Source organism: Haliotis rufescens, unplaced genomic scaffold, assembly GCF_023055435.1.
Source record: "Haliotis rufescens isolate VD_foot unplaced genomic scaffold, xgHalRufe1.0.p SCAF_7, whole genome shotgun sequence".
Lineage (NCBI taxonomy): Eukaryota > Metazoa > Mollusca > Gastropoda > Lepetellida > Haliotidae > Haliotis > Haliotis rufescens.
In genome coordinates, this window is record NW_025964361.1 from 41,276,677 (window position 1) to 41,302,832 (window position 26,156).

At 42.0% G+C, this 26,156-nt stretch overlaps 1 protein-coding gene across 1 annotated transcript; it reads left to right on the forward strand.

Moving 5' to 3' along the window:
* Window positions 1-257: 257 nt before the first annotated feature.
* LOC124132710 (leucine-rich repeat-containing protein 74A-like) lies at window positions 258-25,064 on the forward strand. Its single transcript, XM_048387840.1, has 13 exons — window positions 258-739; window positions 7,141-7,387; window positions 11,236-11,432; window positions 12,316-12,423; window positions 13,733-13,826; window positions 17,454-17,503; window positions 17,948-18,029; window positions 19,062-19,147; window positions 20,227-20,421; window positions 20,956-21,051; window positions 21,877-22,137; window positions 22,774-22,859; window positions 24,609-25,064. Exons 1-13 carry the CDS (start codon window positions 671-673, stop codon window positions 24,868-24,870), a joined length of 1,833 nt encoding a protein of 610 aa, XP_048243797.1. The 5' UTR covers window positions 258-670; the 3' UTR covers window positions 24,871-25,064.
* Window positions 25,065-26,156: the final 1,092 nt, after the last annotated feature.

Here is a 26,156-nt window from a genome sequence, read left to right on the forward strand (position 1 = left end):
ATGAACCAAATCTGTAGCATATGAAAAAATAACCCCCACCTCTCCCGTCGTCATGGTGTATGTCGCACCCTACGTGGTATAAGGCCATTATACAATGGGATGGATCCCAATCAGATCATGTCTATGGTTTAATTAAGGACACAGTTACAGCTCATATCAATCAAGTTGTACAGACAATACTACATGCTCGAGTGTCGGTGTGCGTGCAAGATGGATCTAAGTTCATGACGGGCAGGGTATTAACATGAAGGCTGGTTATAGACTATAGGTAAACTCAATGGACCTTGACTTGATAGGGCCTCAAGAATTAGATTATCCTGGGGCTTTGGCAGAGGGAACTGTTAGTATTGTGTTGACTGTGCGCAGGGTGGACTGTTTTTGGTTGAGAAGCTGACTTTGACATTTTGTTGCATTTGGACATATTGTTCAACGTATCACATGAAGCGGATTCATTGTCTGCATCACCTGTGGTGACTTTGTGAAATGAGTTAATCAGCATCGCCGTGAATGATTCGAGGGGAAGTTTTGGAAATGGAATTCGGTGCCATACGTCATGGATTCAGATGACGTCTTGTTTATACACTAGGTTACAGTGTAGCCGGTCAGTGTGAAGGCTGACCAGTGGTCAGTTTTGGCTGGTTTAAGTTTATTTGCTGCAAACCGAACAAATATGACGTCGGGGACAGAGAGCTCCCGATCCTATGGGTCCATGAACCCTGATATCACGCCCCGGTCTAAGGTAAGGAGTATGCATAGCATATACAATTATATAAACAAGTGAGTTCTTCAGGTGTATACTCATTAAACATACAAAAAAGTCCATATATATATCTGGACTGACAGCATGTGCATCTAACAACGCAATAGGGATACACTGGCATACATCAACCGAGTTAGCGTACGACAAGCATGGGTTACAAAAGGCCACATCTACACACACACACACACACACACACACACACACACACACACACACACACACACACATATATATATATATATATATGCATGTGTGCATCCGAATCGACACGATGCTTCTATTTCAGATATTTACATATAAGTCAGGGGGCATGACATATTTTTAATGACAACTCTATTATTTCTTAACGATCAAAGAGCTTACTTACCCTCAGAAAGCTTACTTCCTTTGTCCATGCAGAGAGATGGATAAGGTCGCTCTACACATCCTTAAGTAAAAACATTAAAATCCCAAAACTATTTTCTGTAGTATTTTAAGTAATGGGAAAATCTGACACTTGCCACAATCCAAGCCACTCCCTCTAAACCCTGTTCAACAAAGACAACGGTGTATTCTCAGCCATCTTCAACTACCAGTTTGGTGACGGAGAAATGCCAGCGCCAGAAACACGATACATGTAATCTCCATGTCAAACAAACATATCGATGGTTCAGCCATATCAAGTTATATAATTAACGTGTATGTTGCAATGTAGCATCTACTCTGAACGTATGAATATTTCATAACCCCGAAGATTATAACGATTAGATAAAAAAATATACCTCATTAAGCGTGCCCACGATATTGTTCTAATGTTTTTGGGTATATTTAAATACGAGTAACATAGTTGTCATGACAACACATAGACAACTCGTACAAAGAAGGGGCGGTCGGGTAGCCTAGTGGTTAAAGCGTTCGCTTGTCACGCCGAAGATCCGGGTTCGAATCCCGACATGGGTACAATGTGTGAAGCCCATTACTGGTGTCCCCCGCCGTGATATTGCTGGAATATTGCTAAAAGCGGCGTAAAACCAAACTCACTCACTCGTACAAAGAAATAGACAACTCAGCTGAGGAATACGTTAGGAGACTACTAATGACAGGATACGAAATTGACAATTAGTAAACAGGAACTGACAAGAGACCAGCGGGTTGGTGTACATGTCATTGTCAGCAGAGAATGCTCTCATTAGCGACCGTATCTGTCTCTGAAGCCTTTATGTTCATTTCTTCACAATCTGCTAGATGAACAGTTAGGCTTAGTGTTTACGGGATTGTTGAAATTCTTTTGTCAAGGGGTTCGTGTCAAAGGCGACATAATGATGTCGCGCAGGGCTGATTGACGTGTGTTGTGGGGGAGGGTGGCGTGATGCCAATAGATTAACGTTGCATGTGACATGGCAGATATACCTATGGCTGTGGTTCTTATAATTTACCAGGCAAAGATCGATTCAATTTGTTTATATCCCGTAAGTTAGTGAGGGTCTGTGATTTTGCGCCATTTTAGCAATATTCCTGCAGTATAACGGCGGCGGACAAACATTACACCCATTCGAACTCCATCTTCCCGAGGCAAGGGAGTTAATTGACTTTAAAAGTCCAGTTTCCACTTTTATAGTCAGTTAACTCGCTTGCCTCGGGAAGATGATCGAACCCGGGCCTGCGTGACGAGCGAACGCTTTAACCACTAGACCACCCTGCCGCATCCTTATTCTGTAAAGTAACCAGGATAATAATGATGATGATAATGGTGGTGGTGATGTTGATAATGATAATGTTGTTGATGATGATAGTATTCCATGTTAAACATAAATTAAAGTGAAATTAAGATAACGGATATCTTTACATGAATTAGGCCTAACTTTGTTTGTCTGCTTTATTTACCGACCCGCAGACCTTAAAATCGAAAATTTAGAAGAAATTTAAACCTGAATGACAAGGTAAAAGATCGCTTTGACAATAAAAATTATCCAAAGTATATGATTAAAGCTGATTTTTATCCCATTGATAAATCGTCATTTTTTTAATGAGCTTACCGATCTGAATTAAAATTAAAGATGTTTTTAAAACATCCCGTACAATGCATTTTGTTCGTTTATGTTTTTCGTCTGGTCATAATGAACGACTGAACAGTCAAATGATGACCGATCTGCCAAACACACATCAGGTAGGAGTAATATTTATATATGTAGAGAATTCATCATTTGGTACATACATTTAAGTAGATAGTTAAGTTTAATTATACAACTAGCATACTTTAATTATACAACTAGCATAATATAGAGCTTGTAAATTAACCTGCATTCAAATATTGTTATTTTTTGTTTAATCGTCTGTATCATATCTGTATTTCACCAATAACCACGACAAGTGTACAAGTACACTAATATTATTGATAACAAATACATACAATGTGATTTAAGGCGACTGGACAGACATATTTGTATTTATTCACTTCACTGTATGTAATATGTGGCACGTGGTCCTGCGTATCGCGCAGAGGTAAAAAAAATCAGGCGAAGATAAGAAACGTTAGGTGCGGAGAGTTGGTGGATGGTTAATATAACCAGAGACCATATCTATTAAATGGCCTCTGATATAACTTTAGGTTTTAGGTTTTCTGTCAGATGACTTACCTTTTGGCAATATATATTAGCGGTTTTATAAAAACTATTGTCAGGAAGTTAACATGTACGTCACATGATCATAAACCATTAATTAAATATCTCGAGGCCTAATATCCGAATATAATCACGGTTCGCCAACCCTGACTATCAGCTCGGTGCTGTATAGCCTTTAACGTATGTAACGAGCCGCGTTACAGGGCAGTTCGTTACATTCGTTAAAGGCTTATACAGTAATATACCCAAAGTCTCCACCTTGTACACATCCAGGCTGAGAGCAGCTGTTTCAGGGGTACCAACTTAATCGTGTTAAAGCTTCCAGAAACTAGGTTCCTTTGTGTCGGAATTCGTCGTAAGAAGATTTGCCAGTCAACCGAGAAATTCCCCCTTTGAGGGGCCGGTCATACAACAGATTGACCTCCGATTTCTGACATGTGGGTAAATTGCACGAGCAAGAACTGGTTGTGAAAGAATTTGTCAAAACATACACGGGGGAGATAAATAATTTTGTGCATGACCAAACTCTGATTGAGTATCGATTGATTTATGCATATTTGTCTCAATGGGAATTCTTCTTTATTAATAAACAATGACACCGAGAGATTTGCACGACTCTATGAAAGAAATTTTGGGGATATTCGTAAAATTATAAAATCAATCTCATTAAAATCACATCTTAGTTTTCGCTCAAAGTTCGCGCAAGGTCGGTCTGATGTGACCCGTAATGGGATGGTCTGAGGACATCCCATTACGGGTCACATCAGACCGACCTTGCGCGAACTTTGACCGACCAATCAGAAGGCAGCTTTCTCGTGCTTTACAGCACTAATTTCAAATTGGCGACTACGCTTCGAAACAAATTTTGACAAATTCTCGATTACAAATTTGAAACCTGAACAAAAGAACATTATGGAATGGCTAATAGATGGTCTAGATTGTATGGATTCAGTCGTTAAAACCGTAACTATCGTTCGGAGTAAATTTTTCGAGGTTGCATGATTAGAAGTTACATTCCGACTGTCACTTTCATAATCTGGTAAGCGATGCTCTGATTAGTCGGATGAACGGTCGTTCAGACGTGACCCCTAATGGGATGTCCTCAGATCTTTGTTCAGCGGTAGCGAGAACTGATGTCTGATTTTAGTGAGATTGATTATAAAATCAACATGTCATTTGATGTATTGGTTGTTCACAGTTATGCAGCTCAGTGTTTTTTGTTTGCTTTCAATCAATTATAATAGTGTGTCATATATCCTATTTTTATACTGTCAGTAACATAACTTTTTTCAGTCCTGTTTTATGTTTCGTAACATATAGAAATCGTAAAGAAATCCGAAATTCGTTTTTTCTTTCCACGAACGTTTTTGCACAACGTTAACATTTCTAACGCTGTATGTTTGGGCACTGCATCGAGTTTTGGATTGAAGGGCATCGCAACTGATCTCCATTTCCAACCAGAGCAACAATGTGGCAAGAACAATGGCTATAGGTTAACATATTAATTCGCGTATTCCATTTCCGTTTTTGTCTTTATTTTATGCGAAAAGATATTTTATTTTGACGATGTAACGGACACAAATTGAAACTATAATGTTTAACTCATTTAAAACCTGTCATAGTCGCATATTAAACCCAACTGTGTTAATTATAAAGCGTAAATGAATGAAACACATTTGAACACCTCGTCCTTTGAAAGGTCATTGTATCCCATCTGCCTTTTCGTATTTTTTTTAAGACATGTGTGCGATTGGAGTTCAGTTCTAATCTGCTTAAAATATCATATTTTTACCATTTTGGACTTAAATGATCGCTATTATAATATGGGCTTAATGAAAACTAACGGAGCACACCGCTGCAAGTTATCTGACACTAGGCTACACATTGCAACACTCTATCCCTATATTCACGACGAATGGTATTTTGCATAGTCCTGAAGACTTAACGGGTCGACCCGTGAAGATCTGGGTAGGGAATAGCTCTTCAGTATCCCATGCTTGCCGTAACAGGACGCAATGCTTGTCGTAAGAGGAGACTAACGGGATCGAATGGTCCGGCTCGCTGACTTGGTTGATGCATGTCATCGTATCCAAATTGCGTAGATCGATGCTCATGAGGTCAATCACTGGATTGTCTGGTCCAGACTCGATTATTTATAGACGTCATATAGCTGGAATATTGCTTAGTGCGGCGTTGAACAACTAACAAACTAACAAACTTCACGGGTCATTGTTAACGCGCGGTCATATATGAACACACAATCTAAGATACTACAATCGGTGATTTGCCGAATTGACATGCAGACTTATGAGTGAGTGAGCTTGGTTTAACGCCACTGTGGACAGTTGTTCAGTTATATGGGCGTGTCAGTTTAGCATGGGACGAAAGCCGGAAGTGACGTTTTTCACATTGGTGACACCCACGAGCAAGGGTATGGTCCTGACAAACTTAGAAATATTGTCAGTTCGAACCTGGGTTCGAACCCAATATCACAGGCTTCTGGCACGTATAAGGGAGGCAACTCTGCATACCTGGGCCCTACATTTGACTTATACTGCTTTTTAACGTGTGGCTGACGCGATAAACAATATAACATATTCATGTCTGGTACCTATCCAATGAGAAATATGTCATACTTAATACCCTATTTAAGCATTTATATCGTCGTCGTGTGATGTCAAATTGCTGATTAGATTAATACTCCTGACTTACATGTATCCTATGTCAGTATAAATCTTTTTATCGCATAAATATCAGGTCTGGTATTTACATAGTTAATCGCTTCACAGCTCGCCAGCAAACAAACGATTGTAACGTTTATGGAAGTCACGTGACAGTAGGGTATATCCCCTGACTCGGTATGTCAGTCATGTTGTGTATCTCTTTATCACGTGTTAATTTCATGACGTCATTACCACACAGGATCTCGCGAGCATTGACATCTGATCCGAGGGTCAACAAGCAGTAACAAATACGTATTCTTTAACTGTCTCGAAACGAAACATCTTGGGATGTTTATCAAGGATCTACCCCCTACAGCAAGTGCGTTTAGGTTTGTAGTTACTGTGTTTTGCATGTAAGTTGGTGATATCAGCCCCCACAATCTGCAAGACCCTACCAAATCAATGACTGGCTGTTTAACCATGAGATGATATTTATTGATAAGTTATCAGAATAATCAGAAATAGCAGAAACTAAAGATCAATTCAACTACATACATGTAGGAGACAGGTTTGTGCGTTTTTTTTAAATTATTAGTTTAGATTTTGATGTTTCCGTATTGTGATTTTTATTCATGAATGCAAAATAACTTTGCATGAAAGCGTTGTTCATTTATGTTTAACGGGGGGCACGGGTGGCCCAGTCGTCTAAGGCGCCGCGATTCGCTGAGCAGATTGGCGTCCCTTGGGCACGCCAGAAACATATGATTGTGGGTTCGAATCCCGGTTCGTGCTGACAAACCTACAAAACATAATCGGGGCGAACCGGGATTAGAACCCAGTATCATATGTTTCTGGCGTGGCAAAGGGACGCAACTCTGCACAGTGACTTGCGGCCCCTTCGATTGTCCCTTCCACTTGTAGTGAATGAATTTAACACGACAAACCTGAAGTCATAATCCGGAAAGCACCTCTCTGCACAGCCCAATCCTGGCCCTGTCAACGAATGCCCCGTTATATTTATCTTTAGATGACAAAAACTTAATCAGTACTTTTAACAGGATATATACAAAATATTACACTATATTCCTAATGTCTACTAAAGCCATTTATCTTCCAGTTCGATATATGGAACCTGATAAAAAGGCCCATGACAGCGAACTCCTACCAACTGACGGCGCGGTACCGCGTCAAGAGCGCCCCGGTGCGACGCGCAAAGAGCGGTGTTGTGACGCGGCGTCGGCGACGGCCGGAGTCCCGTGCTGAGAGTGAGGGGTGCGAATCTATCCAGAGCATCACGACTGCCACGGACTGCACCTTCTTTGATTTGGACAAGGATTTGCCGGACGACTTCTTTGATCAAGATGGTAGGTTAATTTGCAAAACCGCGGTTGCAACATTTTCTATAGATGTTACATGTTATTTAAGCGTTGATTTTCACTTTGTGTGACTTCATTTGAGTATGAACCTTCACAGAGTGAGGGCCAAACTGTATGAAGGTAAGAGCTTTCGACGTTGAAAACGTATGGACGTCAAATTGTGTCGTTCAGACACTTATGAACGTCAATTTCGCGGTCATGTGACCGACCTCTCGTCCAATGGAAAAGCCGTATATCGTGTTAACTTCATATTAAAAAAAGGTTTTTGCTTTAAAACTTTTTATGATCATAATATATTTTGTATGACTTGTTTATATCTTCGTCAATGGTCATAACCTGGTCTATGATTATAACGGTTACGATAATATTTTTCACGGTTTTTACATGTCATGTGTAACGCTGATACTCAAATATTGTTAAGAGCGTTAAAACCGACCCCCTCACCCACTCACCCCCTCACTCACCCAACATTTGAAGATGAAGACCATACAAATAGACAATCTTCATCAATTAAAATGTTGTTTCGTCAATTTTAAACTTGATTCTGCGTCTAGGGTGCCGGAGTTCGCAATGTAGAGTTGCGTCCCTTGGGCCTGCCAGAAACCGACGATTGTGGATTCGAATCCCGGTTCGCCTGAGTTATGTGTCTAGATTTGTCAGCACCATAAACGTGCTCATGGTTGACTAAAGTGGAAAACGTCACTTCGGGCTTTCCTCCCACATCAAGCTGACACGCATAGATATAAATGAAATAATGTTCAAAGGGGCGTTAAACCCAACTCACTCACTCTCTATTTTCTCGTGCTATTGGAGGAAATACTCATGATCCTGAAATCTCTCCATCACGCGCGTGATCCCGAAATCCCTCAACCACGCGCGTGATCCTGAAAATCCTCCATCACGCGCGTGATCCTGAAAATCCTCCATCACGCGCGTGATCCTGAAATCCCTCCACCACGCGCGTGATCCCGAAATCCCTCCATCACGCGCGTGATCCTGAAAATCCTCCATCACGCGCGTGATCCTGAAATCCCTCCACCACGCGCGTGATCCTGAAATCCCTCCATAACGCGCGTGATCCTGAAATCCCTCCATCACGCGCAACTGCTTTTAGTCTAAGGTGGCAGGGGCAAATCACAATGCGTAAAAGCACAAATTAAGAATATCGGTGAAGTGAAAGAAATAGTAAGAAAGGAAAGTTAACCACTGTATGGTTTATTGATGTGTTGGCTTTCAACACGCCGGTTGGAGACTTTGCACCAAGTCGTATTGTGTTAAAATACACTTGTCGTGAGGGTAATGGTATCTGAATGGCATGTCTCATACTGGTTGAAGACAAAAGAAATATTTAAACTGCGTATTCAAACAACATAAGTACAATTCCAGAGTCGAAGCTTGTTTAGAGGAAATCGTAGGTCATCAAGGTCTTCAAAATGTCAGAAGATGTAACAAAGGAACTGGTGTATTCTTCCACTGGTAATGTGAATGTGTATTCATATGTTATGGTTTTTTGTTTAACGGCCAGCTCAACAATATTCCAGCTATATGACGGCGGTCTGTAAATAATCGATTCTGGATCAGGCAATCCAGTGCATCGAGCATCGATCTACGCAATTGGGATACGATGACATACATCAACCAAGTCAGCGAGCCCCATGCGATCCCGTCAGTCGCCTCTTACGGATAGCATGGGTTGCTGAAGACCAATTCTAACCCGGATCTGCATGGGTCGAATAGAAATATATCACCATAAATGGTATGGTATTTATGTCGTTATACCACGGTGATTGGTTTCTATAGGTCAGAATGAGGATGCGTCACACTGAAACAATTATATCGTATGTAAGCAGTTGGTTGAACAACAATTATATGGAGGATTTGGGGACAAAGAGATCGAGAGTGGGAAGTCACTGGTTCAACAGGTGTCACAGCAGGATCCCCTTGTCTAGGTATTGGGATATAGGATTACTGGTCAAGTCTGGAGGTCAGTTGGGGGTCGGACAGAGAAAGGTAGAAGTCTTGTTCGCGAAGGATGAAAATCCACCCATTTGGCAAAACAGTCGTTCTTGAGTTAAGTTGTCATTGACAGTGTATTATAAGAAGCTGTTTCTGGTAAGATGCAAGCGTGTTGAATTACGTGTATTGGGGAATAGGGTTGACGTGTGTAATTTACATTTTGTGAACAACTCTCGGTTTGTAGTCTGGGTCTTTGTAGTTTGGATGAAATGAATATTTGATCAGTGCGTTTTCATAACTGTTTAAAAAATTGGAAGAACTACTCTGCATGAAGTTAGAGGATTTCTTTTATCCCCTTGATACTTGGGTACTTTCTTTCATGAAAGTATTACATGGGTGGCGTTGGTTATGTACTGAGGACGATCGATGTACATTTAAGGCTGTAATTGTCGTGCTGGAGTTGAATGTCAACCCTGTATTCAATCGTATTTCATAATTATTTCGCGATGGCCTGTAAGTTCCTGTGGGCATCGACGCACGTCATCAGTGTATGATGTCACACAACCATTCAGAAAACCCCTGTAACCGACCAACTTCCGGTTTGTGTCAGCTCTTACTCACAATTAGCGTCGTATGTCTGTCTCATCAGTCACATATTCCAGCCCGGACTGAGAGTTTCCCCACAGCAAATCAGCCATACAAATACGATCATGATTCATCAGGAGGCTCCACGGAATATTGTTTGATTGTTTGTTTGATGTTTAACGCCGCACTCAGCAATATTTCAGATATATGACGGTGGTCTGTGAATAATCGAGTCTGGACCAGACAGTCCAGTGAGTGACATCATGAGCATCGATCCACGCAATTGGGATACGATGACATGCATCAACCAAGTCAGCGAGCCTGACCACCCGATCTCGTTTGTCGCCTCTTACAGCAATCATGGGTTGCTGACGACCTATTCTCTACCCGGATCTTTACAAGTAGGGGTGGTGGAGCAGTCTAATTGTTAAAGCGTCCGGGTTCGATTCCCCCAATGGGAACGTATGGGTGTTCTCTGCTGTACGTACTACTTCACGTACTACTTCTTGAATATCGTTAACACCGGCGTAAAACCCAACTCACTCACCAATTACACCACTAGCTTACGTTTGGCGTATGTTCTGAGGGTCGAATGATTACATTGTGTGACATGTCAGATTGCTCTGACTAGACCATTGCTCATCAACTGGTGTGACTCGACTTTTACAGGTGTGCGTGTTATGGATGGAATATTGATGTCTGTCGTGTGTGTGTTTGTGTGTGTGTTTGTGTGTGTGTGTGTGTGTGTGTGTGTGTGTGTGTGTGCGTGTGAACATTGCGAAAATATTTTGTAAAGAATGATTTGTTTGTTTGAGTGTTTGTTTGTTATTTAACGTCACACTTAGCAATATTGCAGCTATATGACGGCGGTCTGTAAATAATCGAGTCTAGACCAGACAATCCTGTATTGACATCATGAGCACCGATCCACGTAACTGGGATCAATGACATGCATCAACGAAGTCAGCGGGCCTGACCACCCGATCCCGTTAGTCGCCTCTTGCGACAAGCATAATCGCCTTTTACGGCAAGCATGGGTTGCTGAAGACATATTCTACCCCGGATCTTCACGGGTCTTTCAAACTCGATGTTTGCTGTGTGAATGGTTGTCAAAGGTATGTTGGTCGTTAACAATCAGATATTGCGTAGATTTCACATGAGAGAAGAGAAGAGTAACGACACCGCGTATTTATCTTGTGAAAACACAAGCCGGTAAACCTTTTGGAGTTTGTCAGCCTGTTAGCAAACTTGTTGCCCGTGTGAAGCCACCTATTCATATCCTTTGACGCCTTCAGATGACGAGGCCGACTCGCCACGCCGACCCCAGAGTATCGCAGGAACCCACAGTCAGAAAATGTACCTGCGCACGTGCAAAGCGATGAGGATCACCCCAACCAACTACGTGTTCCGCCACCTAGCGGAGGAGAAGATGGACCTCAAGCACCACCTGCTGGGACCGGAAGGAGCAAAGGCATGCGCGATATCACTCGTTGTAAGTGACCTTGACTCCAACATTGTAGCCAGGTAGAATTCTAATAGATAACATATCTTACGACGAATTGTCCTCCAACAAAATGCCATTGTACTGTTTGGCTTCATGGCCACATATACGAAATAAATCTGTCTGTCTGTATGGCATATCTTACTCGGTACATTTTTAAAAAATCGACTGGAGCGTACCAAGATATGCTCTGTTAGATGTACATGTGTTTGTGGAAAACAATCTGTAAATGATTCTGAATACATAGCTGGCCAAAAGAGGATTTCGGGTAGCCCAGTGGTAACAACGTTGGCATATATCACACTGAGGACCTGGTTCGATTCCCAACAATAACAGAATATGTGAATCCCATGTTTTGGGTCCTATGCCTCACTGAGGCTGCGTAAAAACTCATTTACTCACTATTGGGTGTGGCAGCCGTAGAGAGGGGCATGCTTAACCTTTTCGCAGACACTCGGTAGAGTAAATGCCACTATTTCAGTACTTTTTTGTGTGTTTTTTTAATCGTTTCCATTTTCTTTGTTCGTACGCTTGTACACATGTCAAGTATTGTTCAATGGCGTTTATTCCCAAATACAAGTTGGTTGATTGGTTGGTTGTTTTACGCCGTACTCAGCAATATTCCAGCTGTATGACGGCGGCCTGTAAATAATCGAGTCTGGACCAGACAATCCAGTGGTTGATATCATGAGCATCGACCCACGCAATTGGGATCGATGACATGCTTCAACCAATTCAGCGAGCCTGACCTCCCGATCCCGTTAGTCAGCTCTTACGACAAGCATAGTCGACTTTTACGGCAACCAAACACAAGTAACACTACTGAATCAGCAGAGGTGTTTATTTTGACGCATGTCATGTTTGTGTTCTAAAGGAGAATTCAACCGTCCTGAACCTTGACCTCGAAGACAACGCAGTCGGAGTGAAGGGGGCGGGCTATATCGCCGAGATGCTGACAGAGAACAGCTTCATCACAGAACTGGTCAGTAGCCGCCACATCGATGTTTGTGTTCAGTCGGCAATGAGTCCTATTTCTTACATGATTTGTGAAAAAACTGAGTTAACATTATTTTCTCAAGGAGCAATGTCCATTCATACTTTGACAAATTCAGGAATATTTTTCCGGAAATTGTAGTTATCAGATTTGGGGGTTCGAAAATGTAGGGGCGGGCTATATCGCCGATGTGCTGACAGAGAACAGCTTCATCACAGAACTGGTCAGTAGCCGCCACATCGATGTTTGTGTTCAGTCGGCAATGAGTCCTATTTCTGACATGATTTGTGAAATAACTGAGTTAACATTATTTTCTCAAGGAGCAATGTCCATTCAGACTTTGACAAATTCAGGAATATTATTCCGGAAATTGTAGTTATCATGCGATTTGGGGGTCTTTAAGGGGTCGTTTTTAAGTGTGTGTTTTAAAGTACAAATACATCATAAAAATAGAAGTACGCTTCCAGATGTTACCATGTATCTTGTTCTCAACCTCTCTTTGTCTTTCGAGAACCTTGACACAAACTGTAACTGTAATTTGCTAGCTAGATGCGATGTTTGCAGCCTCATTCTCAACTCACCACCTACTTATTTCATTCAGATAATCTCCAGAAGAGATTCCGACCAACAATGAATAAGTTTTGGCATCATTGACAATGGACTATTCTCATAGCATTCAAGATGTTTCATTCCTTTTCTTTTGAAAAACGAAATAACAAAACAAACGAACGTTCAACGTATATAATTATCCTTCAATTTTAATGAAGAATATACCCATTTGGCGAGCCTCATAAATAATAGATATAACATCATGAGCAATCATTTCTCAAGGGAACGCCTTACGCCAATGAGTACACTTTTCGGGATGTGTTCATTATTGGAGAGGGGTCAGGATTGGCCAGCGCACAATTCACAACCGTAGTTGCGTCTGTAACTGTGCCAGGATCCGCTGGTCGAGGGTTCGAATCCAAGATTCTTCCCGATTATGATCCACTGTTTTTCGTTCATATACCACTGGTTTTCACTATAATGGTGAACGTCTATAATATATTTCAGTTTGGGCGCTGTGATTTACCTAGGCGTTGGGATAGCGTTGTGGTTAAAACGTTCGCTTGTCACACCGAAGGCCCGGGTTCGATTCCCCACATGGGTTCAATGTTTAAAACCCATTTCTGGTGTCCCCCCCGCCCGCCGCCTCCGTGATATTGCTGGGATATTGCAAACGGCGTAAAACCATACTCACTCACTAACTGAAATTCAGATGCGTAAAACCTACCTCACTCACTCCTACTTGTAGAGTCTGGCCCACAACGACCTGAGGACGGAAGGCGTAAAGGCCATTGTGAAGGTCATACACGATCTGGACAACGTCACCAAACTGGACCTGTCAGGTATGGATTACCACTCGCCCATATCAGTCACCCGTATCTTACCATGCCCCCGCCAGTCGCAGGTCAGGAGACATTTAGTTCGCACAACAATACAACCTTGACTGGGTTTCTGCCTCCCTAAACTAGTAGACAGGGGGTGGCCGATTTCTCGTAGGCTGTGGTTGGACCAGACTAAACATGGCTTTCATTGGTCCTCGGTACCGAACGTGGCAAACAGCGGACTACTGAATTTAGTCTTTGAAGTAAAATTGCTCTTGCCAAATTAACATCAACAGAGCCGTTTGATATGATAAACTACGATGTGTAGCCATATCTTTATGTTTATTTACAGTGGTAATTGTCGAATCCCGGTTCGCCCCGATTATGATTCTAGGTTTGTTGACGGTCGGATAGCCTAGTGGTTAAAGCGTTCGCTCGTCACGCCGAAGACCCGTGTTCGATTCCCGACATGGGTACAATGTGTGAAGCCAATTTCTGGTGTCCCCCGCCGTGATATTGCTGGAATATTGCTAAAAGCGGCGTAAAACATACTCACCCACTAGGTTTGTTGGCACCACATGCGTGCTCGTGGCTTTCACCAAAGTGGTAAACATCTTGACTTCGGACTTTCAGCTTCCTACCCCGCGATATCCACCGTGATATAACTTGAGTACTGTTTAAAGCGGCGTTCACCCAAGTCACACACTCACTCACTCACTCACACACTCACTACAGTCGTAATTAAGGACGCTACGCATGCGCACATAACTTGTTTTTATACAGATTTGTACCATATATTTGGGCTGCCATCCGTTGACTAAAAGCGCTAGATTTGCTTGGAGTGGAACCAGTTTTATGACAACATGGAAAGCTTTAAGATGCAAATGGCCACATGATCTTATTTCACTGCACCAGTGTGACGAGCATTAATCCGGATCCGGATCTGCGTCAATCACTGTCCAACAATGACGCCCTTATCGGACAAATTAAGAAAAGTAGAGATCGAGTGACGGATATTATTTGCAGTTAACCTGAAGAAACGAGAAGTCACGATATTTAGACATGGGATGCTGTGAATACCATGTTTTCGCGTTGTTGGTTCAACCGAGATCCATTCATGCTGTCTCTGAGTGAGTGAGTGAGTGAGTGAGTTGGGTTTAACGCCGTTTTTAACAGTATTCCAGTTATATCGCGGCGTGGAAAAGTTGGAGGAAAGCCCGAAGTGATGCAGGTTTCAGACGTTTATCACTTCGGTGAAACCCACGAGCACGGGTATTGTGCTGACAAACCTAGAAACATAATCGGGGCGAACCGGGATTCGAACCCACAATCATAGGTTTCTGGCGTGCAACTCTGGGACGTTGCAACCAAGGGGCGCAACTCTGCACAGCGAATCGCGGCGCCTGAGACGACTGGGCCATGTCTCTCTGAACATAAATCTTACCTTAACATTCAACGTCCAGCTTTCTCATGACAATCTGGTTCATTGGTATTCTATTCGGATAATAGAGGGGGTGTGAATTCTATGAATAAAATATCCAAAGTGTATTTTTGTGTAGATTGTTTGGCATTGGCGTTCGCGTCCCCAGGTTAATTACAGGTAGATGAAACCTGTTGATGGCGATTACATGTGACAGACACACGCACAATCAAGGTATAGTTCATTACAGGTATAGGTTCCATTCACATCCATAATGTATAGTGCGTAGATCGTGCCGGAATTCCGGGAAATTTGTTTAGATAAAATTAATTATTTCCATTGAAATGTGATAAGACGATAGAAAAGAATTTGTATCGAAGTTTTTGGTGGTTTGGGGCTAAACTGTTTTTGTGTTCATCAACTGTAACTAAAAGAATTAGAATTTTAAAGCATAGTGTCTTCACTTAAATCATGCCAATCGGCTTGTCTATCAATTATACATAGCCGTTGTAACCCGCATGTATCTCTATTGTTTTCTTAACACTTGGAACTGATTTAAAGGTGTTACCTTTGATGTTCATTAACGTAACGCGGACATTAATCTGTAAGACACACCTCATAAATTAGAAGACAAAACAGAACATTTACCTATCGGTGATTTATAATTCACATGTATATCTTATTTCAAACGACATGGTGTGGTTAAAAGCTCCGTTATTTCCTGTGCAGAGTTTCGTCCCCTGACAGAGCCTCGACTCGAAGCTGTGCCTGTTTCCAATATGAAATAAGATCAATATACACGTGTATAAGAACCATCCGAGATACAGTTGTTCCTATTTCCTAGTGTGTTGCGAATGTATGAGAACCTCTGAAAACAAAGTTATGAAAGTGCTCTTCAAACAAGGTGTATGTTATATATAGGCGTCACGTTCCACAAGCCATAGCCCCGCTCAACAGAAGATTTAAACCTCTTGTTTCTAGTTTTACTTTCATTAAACAAGATACCAAATATCCCCATAAAACACAAATATCCCCATCCATAAACGGATTAAATATAAGGCATGATGTAATAAATAATTTAATTTTAAATCCTCACAATATATACGTGTTGTCATGGCTGAAGACTACAATCCTAAGTCTTCGTGACGGAGTTCGTGGGTTCGAATCTCGATTGTTTTAAATCAAATAAATTATCAACTAAAGGTGAAAACAAGTTTCCGTTATCGCTTATTACAAGTGGTATCTAACTAACATTTGAATTATTAAGTCCGGGTTAAGGTGATTGTCCCATGGTTTAATGATGAAAATGGAAAAGTAAATATTAATCATTAGTTTTCATTCATGTGTGTATTTCGATAATTATATAGCAGAGGGGTATCGATGTTAACTGTTGATGTTCTACTTGTTATCGATATATTGATTATTGAAATACGGACCAAATAGTCACACACTCAAGTCAGTACCTTACCTACACTTCAGGCTTTCGTTCTACATTAAGCTGACACGCCTGGATATATCTGAACTACACAAAATATTCTTTGTTTTGTTTGTTTGTTTAACGCCGCACTCAACAATAATCCAGCCGTATGACGGCGGTCTGTAAATAATCGAGTTTGGACCAGACAATCAAGTGATTGATAACTTGAGCATCGATCCACACAATTGGGATACGATGACAAGCATCAACTAAGTCAGCGAGCCTGACCTCCCGATCCCGGTAGTCGCCTCTTGCGACAAGCATAGTCCCCTTTTACGGCAAGCATGGGTTGCTGAAGACCTATTCTACCCCGGATCTTCACACAAAATTCTCAAATATTCCGTGGTCTTGTGGTAGAGCGTCCGCCCGGAGAGCGGAAGGTCCAGGGTTCGATCCCGGGCCGCGTCATACAAAAAGACGTTAAAAGATTGTACTTGTTGTTACCCTGTCTGGCGCTCGGCATTAAGGGGCTAAAACAAGGACTGGTCGGCTCGGAGTCAGTATACTGTGTCTGAGTGGGGTATTCATGTTAAACTGCGGCATGGTATCTCAGTGAGCTGGCACTATAAATCGGCATCAGTCCGGACTAGTACAAGCAGCCACACACACACATACACGTGCATGCACGTCGCTATATAAGTGCAATAATCTTGGACGCGACGTTAAACCCAATTTCACCTCACCTCAAATATTCATATCTAATTCCAAAGACTCTGACTTTGTGTAATTTTGTTCTGTTATTTGTTACCAGGAAACAACCTACAAGAATATGACGGGGCCTTGTTCTCCAATCTCATTGAGGTACGGTTTTACGACAAAGTGAAACCCCTCCAATCCGGACGGCCTGGTTTCGGTAAAATTTCCGGTTTAGTAAAGGTCCGGATTAATGAATTATTGATGAAGTAGTAAGTAGGAGGAGTATTCATGTAAACTGCCGATAAAATGAAAATATACACACGTTTTATACAAATGAAACAAACATGAAATGGTTATTCGATGGTGATTTGATGATTAGATACAGGTATCAAAATTGTGTTTTCAGCCTAGTAACATTTTGATAACGTTTGTTATTGTTTGCTAAAATCCAATTTTCTAGCGTATACCTATTTTTCCTGTAGTTAATGCAAGTATGAGTGATGACTTCTACTCGTCTACTCGTAGACAAATGACTATACACCAACGATGGTGCTTCTCGCTAAGATCATTAATATGTGTCATACTAATATTTAGCTGTTTCTGTTACAGGATTCACAGAACCTTAAAGAATTAAAATTGAGTCACAACTGCTTCTGTGAGGTCGGCGGTAACGCCATTGGCGATGCCCTGGGTGTGTATAATCACGAAACATTGGAGTGAGTGAGTGAGTGAGTGAGTGAGTTGGGCTTAACGCCGCGTTGAACAATGTTTCATTTTTATCATGGCGTGTCAGCATAATGTGGGAGGAAAGCCCACTTTGGTGAAACCTACGAGCACGGGTATGGTGCTGACAAACCAAGAAACATAATCGGGGCGAACCGGGATTCGAACCCACAATCTGAGGTTTCTGGCCCGCCTAAGGGACACAACTTGTATAGCGAATTGCGACGCTTTAGACTGGACCACCCGTGCGCCCCGATAAAGTGGAATAGAAATAGCAAATAAGTAGAAACGGAATCATGTATTTGTAACAGTTTTCATAACTTGTTTTTTTAGGTTTTTTTTGTTTTTTGTTTTGTTGTTGTTTTGTTTTGTTTTTGTTGTTGTTGTTTATTTTGTTTTGTTTGTTTTGTTGTTTTGGTTGTTGTTGTTTGGTTGTTGTTTTTTAAGGGTTTTTTTTTGGGGGGGGGGAGGAGGGGGGGGGGGGGGGGGGGGGTAACCGACCGTTATCCCTAAGACAACGTAAAACACAGGTAAAACAATGTTGCCTTTATCAAAACGAGTCGAAACAGCATTGTCCATATTAATGAGACTCGGTTGTATATAATCCGTTAACATTGGTCAATGGAGGCTACTTCTCGCCAACAGTCTATCCAACTTTTCTTACTTGTTTGCGCAATGTTCACACACACAAGCTAATGTATCAACACAATTTGTCGTGTGAAACCTTCTAAGACCGTCAGGTAAAACCCTTCAACAAAGCGATTTTAGGGTTATGGCTGGCTTACGTAAGTCCCACACTCTAACTCAGAGGTCAAAGATTGCTTTGTTAAACGACGCTGAGAATTTCCGCCGGGGCACCGTTTCACAAAGTGATTTTAGGGTTACGACTACTACGTAACTCGCACATTCTCAACCAGAGGTCTAAGGTTGTATTGGACAACGGAGCCCTGAGCAAAGTTTAAACTTTCTCGGTTTCTCAGTATCTAGAAATGTTTTGCAGGGTGGAATGACACGATAGAGTTCTTGGACTTGAGCTGGAATCATTTGAGACGGTCCGGAGCCACATCGATTGCTAAAGGCATCGGCGTGAGTAGATACCTGTTGTATGACTAATGATGTGAAATAATCAGAGTGTGGCATTGTTTGGTGCTTGAAATTAACTGTTTACTAATTTAAGCTTCCGTGTGCGTCTGTATCCGTTAGGCCAGCAACGCCTGACCCTAAGATCTGGGGTAGAATAGGTCTTCAGCAACCCATGCATGCTATAAAAGGCGACCATGCTTGTCTTAAGAGGCGACTAACGGTTACACATTGCAACACTGTATCCCTATATTCACGACGAATGGTATTTTGCATAGTCCTGAAGACTTCACGGGTCGACCCTGAAGATCTGGGTAGAGAATATCCCACATTATGTGGATCGATGCTCATGTCAATCACTGGATTGTCTGGCCCAGACTCGATTATTTACGGAATTGCTGAGTGCGGCGTGAAACAACAAACAAACAAACACACCTAAGATCTGCCTTACATTTATGTCGGCCAAAAAGTCATTAAGGGGACTATTTCATTCCAGTTAGGATTTATGTATTTCATTTCTTAAACAAGACATCATTGGTATTTTAGACTTGTGTTTGTTATAATTTCGATTTGTGTTCTAAATGACGGAAAGAAAAGACAATCAAGAAATTGGTAGTGATAACGATATTATCCTCAAGACTAGTTATACAGTACACCTAGACTTAATGTGAATGCTATCATCCGTAAGACCTATATACCGATGTTAATAATTAGATAATCGTTATAAAGGGGATTATGTGGTTGGCATTAAGTACCGTAGTTATCCCAAAGAGATGTTTCGGCAGCAAACTAGGGTGGATATGTCAGATAATGAAAATACGCTCAAGGACTGAGCTTGTTATCGTGGTATAGTCTTACTGAACGTAGTTTCTTTATGCAACAGTAAACATTATTCTTAAATATTTCTGTTTTTTTTTTAAGTATTTCGATCAGTTCTAGGATTAATTATAAAATCCTTAATATCAAATAAGCTGCGTCGAAGATGGCATGCACTTATGATGTAAAAATCAACCCTTATAAGTTGAATATATCTTATTAGTTTTATGTGAAAAGTTGTTATGAATGTCTCCCAATGGTTCTTCTAGATCAACAGTGGTCTGAAGGTGCTGAACTTATCCTGGAACGGCTTCTATCTGGACGGGTGTAAGGAGCTCGCTAGCGCCATGGAAAAGAACACGACACTAGAGGACATCAACCTGTCATCCAACAGGATCAATAAACAGTGTCTTCAGGAACTCTGGAAGGGGCTCAAGAAGAACGAGACACTGCAGAAACTACGTGTGAGTATAACTCCACAAGTGTTACGTGAGTTGGCATATATGATAGGTACGCAGGTGTTACATCTGTTTTCTGTAAATAATTTATCTTACCTCCATGTCAGAATGTTGAGATCTGATTGGTTCACGTGATCTTGATAAAATACTACGTATCCCCCCTGGAATGGAAATAAATTTGTGAGTTGCAGAATAAATCCCTTATACCCCGCCACGAAAAAAGAAGCTGCACGTGGATTTCTGAGCCGGGGAATAAGTGCCTCATACCAACCACGAAACAAAATGCTCCACGTTATTCACAACTTCACATTTCTTTACATAGCACATGTTTACCTCGGGTCAATCGAACAGCTGTTTTCTATCAATATTCAATTTGTCTTAATTCTTTTACAATGGCAAATTGAAACATGGCGGCATGATAAATTCGTAGTAGCAGTATCAGTCGGGGTATATGTGGTTTTATGCATCCCACGTTAGGTTTTATACCACTCGCCTCCGGATACTACTACAGCTTATTATATTTCAAATTGTATTTTCCAGTTGTCTGACAACCCAATCACATCCAGCGGCGCCTACTTCCTCCTCAATTCACTGAGAGAAACAAAGTCATCCGGTCTGAACTATGTGGACCTTGGGGTGAGCACACACAGGAGTACTTGATGGTGGTCACACAGCGTACCGGAAGTCACGCTTAAACGTAATGAGTGAGTGAGTTAAAGCTTTACGTCACATCGGCAATATTTCAGCCATATCGTGACGATAAACCTAATGATTGATGACTGGGTGGCAATAATGGCCGCTGAGCGTGGATAGTACGACGGCGCGTGCCTCTTATTGTGTCTAGAAAAATAACACACCTTTACAAGCACATTGAAACATAACGTGACGGCCGCATCTTGAAATGCAGAGTGTTGTCCCTTAGGCATGCCAGTATGCCCTGGTCATTGAATCGAAGTCCAGACTCGCGCCAATTAGATTATTCATTTTCCATCAGCAACAAACACATCGTGGTAAGCATATGCCTTTAATATGATTGTTCTTCCTGCGATTAGAGCCGTGATTAGAAAGTGAAAGACTCTAAAAAAAGAGAGAAGACTTAGTGCTGTTATGTGCCCGTTGTTTTGATAAAATCAGTCAAGCAGGGATGCACGGGGAGACAGGGATGAACATCCCACAACTTGTCATACGAACAAGCCAAACGTTACCATGGTTTACAGGGGTGGGGTGGGATGCGATTGGGTGGGGCGGGTGTTTGTGTTGATTCAGTCGGTGTAAGAAGCTACAATTCGCTGTGTTGCGTCAGAATTCGATAATGATTGTTGGTTTGTTGGTACCAAGTTAAGACAAACTAGCAAACGTTTACTGCCTGCGTCACTTTGGGCTTTCATCCAACGTTAAACTGACACGACGTGAAACTTTAACACTGGCAAAAGCATTGTAAGTCAAACTCACTTTTTCCAGACGCAATGTGTTGAGGGGCCGTTCGTGACGATGTTGCAAGACATGCAGGAGCAGCGAGCCCTGCAGATGAAGTACGGGGCTGTGTGGGACCAGACGATGGAGGCTGAGGACGACGAGATGGACCTGGTGGACGAGAACCCTGTCCTTATCCTGATGGAGTTCGGCAAGCTGCTGGGGCTGAGGCTGACAGACCTCTTCTGTATGATGGACAAAGACAACAGCAAGACGCTCACACGGAAGGAGATCAAGAGCGGGCTATTGGTGGGTCATAAGCTCGTAGTGACACGTTATAACCCTGATTTCCGAGGATGATACGAGTTTTAGTGATCATTAAATCAATCATACTGTAGCTGTTACGAAATCCTTTTCCGGATATATTCAGGTATTTTTATACGAAAGATATATATATTTTACCTATTTCAAATCAGTTTTTTACCAAAGTTCCAATTCTCAGGCCCACTATACCAAACAGTAAGTAAATGAAGTAAAATTGAACACAAATTTAATTACCTAGCGCTTTCAACTCGAACCACGTACGCATCTCCTCAGGCCATAACTGGTTTCATCTAGTAGAGAAGGTGGAGAACACAGAGTGAGTGAGTATGGTTTTACGCCGCTTTTAGCAATATTCCAGCAATATTACGGCGGGGGACACCAGAAATGGGCTTCACACATTGTACCCATGTCGGGAATCGAACCCGGGTCTTCGGCATGACGAGCGAACGCTTTAACCACAAGGCTACCCGACCGCCCCCGGAGAACACAGAGAGCGAGAACCTTGGTCTGTAGGTACTTTGAGACAATATAAATATATGAGGCGGATTGTTTGGGAATTAAAATGTGAGCAATTAATACATTGTGGCCTAAAGCAGTGGTTCCAACTTGGCCCTCTTTCAGGAGTGCAACATACCGCTCTCAGAGAAGGCCATAGACCACTTGGTGGAGAAGTTGGATCAAGATGGCGACGGGGAGATTGACTATGGGTAAGACGTTTGACATCATTATTGACCAACATCAACAGTTGGTACGTTTGTCTTTTGTTATTTTACCTCATGGTTAGCAATATTCCTGGTGAATAACGTCGGTTTGTAAAGATCCAAACATGGGTCGGATAAGACATCCCACAATTGGTTATCTTAGATTTACGACAGCCGTTGTGACATTTGTGAAACAAAGTCCTTACCACCCGATCCAATGTAGCTGCATCTTACGATAACCAAGGGAGCTCTGGGCCCAGTTCAACAAAGCGAAATTAGAGCTAAAGCGGTCGAAACCCATAGACCTACAACGTCGTAGCGCTAAGATCACTTTGCGGAACGGGGTCCCTTGGACCTTCTGTATTTCCTTGATTAAACTCGTGGGCGTATATTTTTTCAGACACTCTTAATTAACCTCCCACGTGTAATCGCAAATATAATAATTGTGAAAAATCGTAGACCTCAGCGTATATTCGAAGTCCGGCGTTTAATCGAGGAAAGACGGTATTCTAATCCGGGTCTCGACTTGATGAAGGCATCAATAAAAGTTAAGAGACTGAATGTTCCTATGTGTGAGAAATAAATCAATGTTAAAAGCAATAAACAAAAGTTTCATGATAGCACAACGATTTAAACATCAATGCAATTAAATGCGAATTGAAGATTGGTGAATATTTTATCTGTTAAAGATATATTTTCGTGAACGCAAGTGTCAAAAATCTTCTCAACAAAATAACTTCCTGTCGTTTAATGAGGGATTTACGGTATTACCCAACGTTTAGTAGCTAGGTCCATACATAAAGTACTCATTTCTGAAACAGAACAGAAACATCTCAAACAGAAAAGATACCTAGCAACACATATTAAAATAGAGAGCCGTGGTCCATTCCACGAAGCGATCGTAACTCCCATATTTTAACATAGACTTAATTACGATTGTCGTAAAGCTGCGACCGCTTTGTGGAACGGGGCACATGTCCCAATTGCAGAAAGCGATCTTCGCGCTACGAGTATCGTAAGTCTATGTCAGGACTAAGACAGCTTTGTGCAAATGGACCCTTGTGGATACAGTGTGGACCTGATTGATTGTGTCATCGTTAATTGAATGCGTGGATAGTTAACCGTATTAGTACTGGTTCATTTGATTGATCCACATTTAATACTCTACAGGCCGCCCTGAGATAACTGGAATATTACTGACTAAAATTTTAAACAATGTTTACGAACTCCTTCATATATTACACATACAACGAAAATGGCGTTTAACATCCGGTCCGGATGTCCCCATGTTTGTTTGTTTGTTGTTTAACGCCGCACTCAGCAATATTCAAGCTCTATGACGGCGGTCGGTCAATAATCTAGTCTCGGCCAGACAATCCAGTGATTGACATCATGAGCATCGATCCACGCAATTGGGATCGATGACATGGATCAACCAAGTCAGCGAGTCTGACCGCCCGACCCCGTAGTCGCCTCTAACGACAAGCATAGTCGCCTTTTACCGCAAGCATGGGTTGCTGAAGACCTATTACACCCCTGATCTTCACGGGCCTATCGCCATGTACATGTACCGTGACCAAAATTGTGACTTGGTGGTCTGACTTTAGATTTCGGTTACTCGTGCCGAACCCAATGGGGTCGGTCGATGCTCATGATGTCAGTCTCCAGTTTGCCTTGTCCACGGAACCGTCACATTGCTTGTCACTACAGTATGAAACTTCATTCACACACTGTGTATCCATCTTGTTCTTGTAGGGAACTAACAGCTGGGCACCAGCAACACCGACGGAAGTTAACGAAGACAATCATGATGTCGCGAGAACGTAACGTTGATATGGAAGACACTGACGTGGGCCGCGTTCGGATAAAGCTACAAAAGTTGATGGCGAAACAACTCGGCGGCGCCATCTTGAATGTTGGTTTCAGTACAATCACAGATCTGTCGAGAAAAGGCGGGAAAGTTGTTGACACGAAGGACAAACATAAGAAGTCAGGGCCTTCCCCGAGACAGAAGTGATATTATGTTGATATTATGACATTAATGATATTATGTGTGCTCGTATGAAAAGATTGTGATATTTTTACGCAAATTTAGTTTGTTTGTTGTTTGATGCCGCACTCAGCAATATCCCAGCTATATGACGGCGGTCTGTAAATAATCGAGTCTGGACCAGGCAATCCAGTGATGATATCATGAGCATCGATCTACGCAACTGGGATACGATGACATGCATCAACCAAGTCAGCGAGCCTGACCACCCGATCCCGTTAGTTACCTCTTACGACAAGCATCGTGTCCTGTTTCGGCAAGCGTGGGTTGCTAAAGACCCATTCTACCCCGGATCATCAAATTTAGTACTAATTATTTTGTAACAAAGGAACCAAAGTCTCACCCCTTATTGGAACACATCTCATTGAAAACGGAATGAATCATCACCTGAAATTGAGATGATGGCCCAGTTGTTAACTTGTCTCGAAACCTGAATAGTTCCCTTCTCACTCGGCTCAGCTCGGCTCGGCTCGGCTCGGCACAGTACAGAAGGACCTCGACCAACGCTGACAAGAATCCACATCGGAACTTGTTTTTTTGCACAAAACTCAACTTGGCAGTCATGAACCTGATATGAATGTTCAAATTGTTTCCTTTTCCTTTTGTCTTCAAGTTAATTTCTCTAAAGCACAAAACCTGTCTTTTAAAATGATCGTCGTGTTCTACGAACCGTTATGTGTGGCGGGATTTGGTGTTACATAGATTTATGATACAGTGAGTTCTACCCATTGCCTTAAGGGTCTTTAGTGCTACAACTGCCGTAAACTCGGCACTGTAACTGGTGCATGGGTGTTCCCTGAGAAACCGCAATTCACAGCACTGGGTTGCGTCCCTTAGGCGGGCCAGGAAGATATAATGGTTTGGTCGAATCTATGTTTCTAGATTTGTCAGCACCATACCCGTGCTTGTGGGTTTCACCAAAGTGAAACGACTAAGACATGCATCATTTCGGGCTTTCCTCCAACATCAAGCTGACACGTCGTGATAAAACTGAAATATTGTTTAAAGCGGCGGTAAACCACACACTCACCTACGGTACCTTGCGACGGATGGAAAGCCATGTTCCATTTGAGGAATGGGTCCCAGAGAATGACGTCATGAATAAAAACATGACACTGGTATTGTTTAGGATGCGGTCAGTCGATACACCTGCTTGATTGTGAACAAGAAGTCAAATAATATTGAAGTGTCAAACGTTTTGGTGACGTATTCTGTACAATCGCGTATTTACGACAATTATGCCATCTTGTATT

Coding starts and splice junctions, on each gene's coding strand:
- LOC124132710 (XM_048387840.1), top strand. CDS start 671: ATGACGTCGGGGACAGAGAGCTCCCGATCCTATGGGTCCATGAACCCT. Junction 13,827..17,453: donor CACCAAACTGGACCTGTCAG/GTATGGATTACC, acceptor ATTTGTTACCAG/GAAACAACCTACAAGAATAT. Junction 19,148..20,226: donor CGATTGCTAAAGGCATCGGC/GTGAGTAGATAC, acceptor TGGTTCTTCTAG/ATCAACAGTGGTCTGAAGGT.